Here is a 6,392-nt window from a genome sequence, read left to right on the forward strand (position 1 = left end):
GGGTCTTATATTAATTTTTGCTCCAAAAGACGCATTAGAGCTAATGGTCTGGCTAGGTCTTATTTTCAGGGAAACACGGTATATGTGTTTGCGATTACTATTACAGTGGTCCACAATCCCTCAGACCTGATGCTAAATACCAAAGATCCAAAAACCAAAATTTTTTTCTATAACTTACTTGGCAGCCAAACGTGACCTGAACAAACACATGGTTATTTACAGTCTTTTATTTATCATAATACACACACACACACACACACACACACACACACACACACATACATTTTGCCGCAGATATTTTTATGTGTTTGATTATAGGATGCCGCCCCAGACTTCACTGGAATGTATTTACTAACTTCCTAAAATCTGAAAAATTCTAAATACTGAATCACATCCAGCCCCCCAGTTTTTGGATAAGATTATGGACCTACATTACCTTCGGAGAACATTCCCAGAATGTTCCTTCCAAAAAAAAAAATGTATTTGTAGTATTTTATGTCCATGTCATAGTAGTCAGATTTTTCAAACTCTAAATTCTAAGGTTTGCTTAAACAAAGCCTGTTCTCTTAATTTATATCACAAATAATGATTAAGGCTCTTTGTGGGGGCATTCATGGCCCTGAATCACGCATACCAATTCATCACAGAACTTTAGAGCTGGAAGAGACCCTTGCGAGCTCATCTAAACTACTCTGCCTTTCCTCCCAAACTGCTTAACACCCATAAATGGACTCTCCCCAATGAGGTAAGAATAACCTGCTCTGACTTGCCTGTAGACTCTGTCTATAGAACGAACACCCTGTAGGTGAACGTGAACAAACTGGGTGCGGTACACTGACAGACTTGGGATCTCAAAGGATGACTTGAATCTAACACAATAAATCTTACATGTTTGGCAAATCTCTCAGCTTATACTTTAGAAAATAACAAGAATTTCCAAGTCCGGAATGAAAGAAGACTTATCTAGCACATGTTTAAAAAAAAAAAAAAGACTTAGCTATCTTAATGGACTCAATGAGTCAATAACGTAATAATGTGGCTGCCAAAACAGCCCTTGTAATCAAGAGCAGCTACATCAGCAGTAGTATAGCCCCCAGAAGGAACGAGATAACTGTCCTCTCTACTACAGCTAGTTAGAGCACACCTGGAGTACTTGTCAGCCCTGTGTTCCACACTTTGGGAGAGACACGGAAAGACTGAAAAAGGCCGGAAGAGGGGTGACCAGGATAGTGAGGGAATTTGAAACCATGTCACATAAAGAACAGTTGAGGGAGCAGAAGTTATTTAGTCCAGGCTCAGAGGGAACGTGATCACTGTCCCCAAATCCCTAAAGAATTGTCATAGCACAGAGAGAGCAGACAGAACCAGAACCAGTCTGTGTTAACTACAGAGAGAAATATTTCAGACACACCTAGAAGTATTTCTTAAAATGTAGAGCCATGTAGGAGGTAATGGCTTCTAAAGCCCTATGTAGCCCAAAAGGTCCATTTCTTTTTCTGCTGTATGCCCCGTTCCATCTTGGCTGCCACAATCAGACAGACAAAGTGCAAGGACCCCTTTTGTCTTGCGTCTGCACTGGAACCTTAGCAGCAGGCAGTAACTGCTCCAGGTCTGTCCAACAGATGTATTAAAGGCCCATAATTTTAATAATCAAACATTTGTCATCACCTCAGTCTCTTACTGCTGATAATTATTATTCTCTAGTATCACAGCCCCACCCTTCACCCTTCTTAAAATGTCCTACCCAGTCAACCAATCAGCCAAACATTTTGCCAGGCCTGTGGGAGGAAAGTGCCTGCTTGCTGGGCAATTAGTTTCAGTTTGCGATCAGTGTCCCTGTAAATAAAAGAGAGCCGTAATTGAGGGGCAGGCAAAAGTGCTCAGCTAGACCTCCATGAAAGAAATTCCTATAAACAGAACTGACTCTGGGGGGTGAGCACACAATGTGGGATACAGATAATGTATTACAGAATTGTACACCTGAAATCTATGTAACTTTACTAACAATTGTCACCCCCATAAACTTTAATTAAAATAAAAAAGAAATTCCTATTAATTCAAAGAGCAGCTAGAAGACCCATCCAATAACATATTATCAATGGCACGTAGTCCTTAGGAGAGCACTAAAATAAAACACCCTATACAACCATCTTCCCAAATGCCAGAGAATCCAACATTGCAAGCCAAACTAGATCTCTCCAATTCAGGTAGAAGTTTTCCTTGGGCCAGAGTGATGTACTTACTGTTTGAAGTAAACTAGAACCCATGCTCAGATAAAAAGGCCGCACTTGATATATATCACTGTAAATCTAAAACTGCCTATGAATATGCCCACTCAGTTCAGCTGCTTAGAACTAGACACAGGCAATCCATAGTGAATTCACAGAGAAGTACAAACTATGGAAAATTTAAAACACAGAGTTAGCGAAGTGGGGCATCCCCCTAAAACTTCTGTCACCCAAAGACCATAGGTATGTGGTGGTCCATGAAAACCCTTGAACAGTTCATATGGAAAATATTAATCAAGCCAGCTTTACTTCATTTAAAATTGATTTGGAGTCTATAAAACTCCAGCCAAAGTTTTAGAGAATATAATATATACGTGATGGCCTTAACAAGAACACATTCTTCTCTGTGCTTTTTAAAGTGAAGGCCAGAAGCAATCTAAGTGTCCATAAATAAGGGATTGGTTAAATAAATTATGATACATCCTTACAATGAAAACTGAAACTGTTAAAAAAAAAGAAAAGGTAGACATTAGGTACTAACATGGAAAAAAAAAGTTTATGATAAATAGTTAAGTGAATATAGAATTATTTCAATTTGAGTCTGTAAAAACTGTTTTTAAAAACCCTGTGTGTGTGTTCATATATGCCCAGAAAAATGTCTGAAAAGAATCAAACTGTTAACAGTAGTAACCTCTAGGGGCTGCCTGGAACCAGGAGGCAGTAAAGGAGTGACTTTCACTTTTTCCTTGGTAGACTTCTGATTGTTTGGGGTTTTTGTGTTTGTTTGTTTCTTTTGTTTTGTTTTTGCAAGCAATGGTTCCTTTGTGATTTAAAAATAACAACACAAAAATAATAAAAGTAAAATAACATCAATTACAGACTTATTTATCATATGCTAACCTTCCAAATAAGTGATCTTGCTTCTTAAATGCTACTGTGTGCTTCAAATTCTAGAACACCTAATTCACCCTTTTTCTGTTATATTTTACTAAAACAAATAGAAATCACCACAAGTTCCTACTAGGTTCTTCAAATGCTTTCTATCCCACAAAAACAACGCCTAGTCATAAGGATAGCTCACACACACACACACACACACACACACACACACACACACACACACGGCGCTTACTCTGTACCAGGAACTGTTTCTAAGTACTCTAAATGTATTAACTTATTTAATCTTCACAGCAATCCGATGATTATCTTCAATTCACAGATGAAGAAAGGTTAAGTGACCTGCCCAAGATTACAGTTAATAAGGGGCAGGACTAGAGTTAAGACTCTCAACCACTATGCTTCCTGTCTCTCAGTAATATGTCAATCTCTCCATACGAAGGCCAAAAACGGTTACAGTCAAAATCCAGCTAGTGAATACATTCCTTGAAGCTAGAAGAGACTCAAACTTAGCTTTTTGTGAGTGAATAATCTGCATTCCTACTTAAGCCAATGCTAAGCTCCAACCCAAGATTCAAGACTGTATTAAGACTAATAATCATGTGGGAAAACTCTGCAAATTCAATTATAGTCCAAAGTCCATACCTGACTCCACAGTAAATCACTGAGCCTAAGAATTAGGTCAGAGATCCATTAACATAAATACATGTAGGCAAATGGTATGGACAAACCTCCACCCCAACTCAAAGCAAAGGAATTCAGAAACTCTTGTCCAACGTCTTGACGAGGTAAGTTTTTTATTTGTTTAGTTCCAGCCCCATTTTAGATCGAAAGGGAGAGAGAATAGCAGTTGTCTTATTTTCTACACGCACTCAAACAGAAATTGGCATTTATCAGTATCAGCAAAATTGAACATTCTGGCTTAAGAGAAAAAATGGGCATCCCTACTTAAACTGTGTATTTGTCCAAACATACTGACCTTGTAATTGGGGGGGCGGGGGGAGGAATGGTGCAAAGGAAGGGATTTAACCTAATTTATAAATGTGCTCAACCTAGATACACACCTGTCCCAAATGACCTACTAAATCCACTTATTTGCAGGGAAAACATGGTACAATGTCTCTCTTTTTTGGGGGGGGCGGGGGGCTAAAGTGGTCTGTACTACTGTTTGTAAACAAAATCCTCTGAATATCCTCTCCACCTGTCACATGCACATCTGATATTTATATAAACAAGAAGAAATGAACAGGAAACTGGAGCTTTGGGAGGAATCCCTTATAATAATCAGCTTTTGACCCACTGGGTGAGGGAGGTACTGTGCTGGCTTTCCAACTTCCCCGAAATAACCCAGGAGGGGAGGCAGGGTGAGCGAACAGAACCCAAAAGTTTGTGCCCACGCTGGGTCTTTGACAAAAGCCAGAAAGCCCCGTTTGGAAGGAGGTGCGATGCCTTCCACCCAGCAGATCTCCCCCTCCCGAGGAAGCACAGCCCAGGGGGGACAAAAGACTTTCCAGATTGGGGGGTGGGGAGGCAGGCTAGCGGGGGCTGGGACTCCCCCTTGGGAATCGAAATCTGGGGAGCCTTTGGGCCAAGACATGGTCTATTCCAGTGCAGAGCCCAGCCCTCGAGGCCACGGGCTGGGTAAGGATGGGGGCCTCCGGGGAGGGCTCTGCCAGGCGAGGCAGCTCCGGGACTCACCTGGGGGAGGAGGAGCGGGGACCTCGGTGGCAGGTGGGGTGGGCGGGACGCTGCTGCTGAGGGGGAGAACGCGGGTCGGGGTCAGCGGAGTGGCGGGCGCCGGAACGGTGGTCGCCAAAGGGGTGGTCGGCGCCGGGCCAGTGGTCGCCGGGAGGGTGGTGGGCGCGGGTCTGGCCGTCGTCCGAGTGGTGGTCGGAGTGCGCCCCACGGCGGGATGCGTGGTCGCCGAGGGGCCGAGAGGCGCCTGAAAGGTGGTCAGAGCAGGTCCGGCCGGCGCCCGAGGAGGGGTGGTCTCCGGAGACGGGGCTGAAGAGGACGCAGTAAGGGGTCGGTGGACAGTCGCGCGCGGGGGTCCGGTCTTCGGGGTCTGGGCCGTGGGAGCCGTTGCCTTAGAGAAAGGGTGAGTGGGCTCGCCCCCCAACCTCGGGTCCGGCGACGCGTCCACCTGCCCTGCGGCCCCAGGACCACCGGTGACATTCCTCGCGGAGGTTGCTGAGGCGGCGGCGGCTGCAGCGGCGGCGCAGCACAACAGGGCGAGGCCGCCCAGGCTTGGCAGGCTCTTCATGGCGCGCTCGGCTCCGCCATTCATTCATTCAGTCAGCCGGCCGGTCAGTCATCTTCTCCTCCCTGCACTCGGACCAGGGAAGCCGCCGCCACCGCCACCGCCACCGAGCGCACCATCGCCACCTCCCTCTGACAGGCGGCCGGCCCCGCGGGCGGGCCCCAGCGCGGAGGGAGCGACACGGCCGTGCGCGGACAGCCCGCCCTCTCCGATTGGCAGCCTCGTCCGACTAATGGGAGGCCACGCTAGCCCACGTGACCGACCAGCTCCCTGGCCTCTTTGTAGCTTCGCGGGCCAATCAGAAGGCATCGAGGGGAGGGGGCGGTGCTAAGGTGGGAGGAGGGTGGTGCGAGCACCGCTTCAGCCGATCCGGCTTGCAGCAGCCCCGGCTTTGTCTGCCCAAGGAGCGGGGCGCGGGCCTCGGGCACCGGGCGCCGCGGAGGAGACAAAGGACGCGCCCCGCGCGGCAGACGCCGGGCCAACTCGTCTGCTCCATTGGGCAGCGAGCGCGACCCGGGCGGGGAATCCGCTCGCGGGAGCTTCCCCGCCCTCTTGAACAATGGGGCGCCGGCGCCGCACCCGGGTGGGGACTGGGCTGGAACCCCCGCGATGGGCGAGGGCGGTAGCAGCGAGGCTATAGAGCTCAGCATTGCCTCAGCTGCCCGAGAAAGCCTGCTCTCGGCCCTGCGAGGTCTGCGCTGCCATTCCCATTTCAGAGATGGGGAAACTGAGGCGTTTGCTGAGGGCCTTATTGAACCAAGACCCACGCATTCACCAGGGACTTGCTGTGGCCCAGGCGCTGTGCCAGGCAGGACAGGCGGGCTAGAGACCCGTCAGGAGCGGAAGGTGCAAACTTCCTGTGTTGGGGAGACAGGGTCACATGCACACTTCACCCGAAACCCCGCTGAAAAGAGGACAGAGCGGGTGGAACCTCACTCAGCCTCTTGTCTCCTGCTGTGTGGTTTTGTGGCCTGAGCGCAGTTTTTCACCTCTAAAATGAGGGCGTT

General features: G+C 47.7%; 1 protein-coding gene across 1 annotated transcript in view; it reads right to left on the reverse strand.

The window, feature by feature from the left end:
• MEGF9 (multiple EGF like domains 9) overlaps positions 1 to 5,620 on the reverse strand; it is an 83,865-nt gene extending 78,245 nt beyond the window's left edge. Inside the window, exon 1 of the mRNA XM_033122712.1 lies at positions 4,824 to 5,620. Coding sequence (XP_032978603.1) covers positions 4,824 to 5,412 — 589 coding nt within the window. The 5' untranslated portion in view covers positions 5,413 to 5,620. The remainder of the gene's footprint in view (positions 1 to 4,823) is intronic.
• Between the last annotated feature and the right edge of the window lie 772 nt (positions 5,621 to 6,392).

This window comes from Rhinolophus ferrumequinum, chromosome 12 (assembly GCF_004115265.2).
Source record: "Rhinolophus ferrumequinum isolate MPI-CBG mRhiFer1 chromosome 12, mRhiFer1_v1.p, whole genome shotgun sequence".
Taxonomy (NCBI): domain Eukaryota; kingdom Metazoa; phylum Chordata; class Mammalia; order Chiroptera; family Rhinolophidae; genus Rhinolophus; species Rhinolophus ferrumequinum.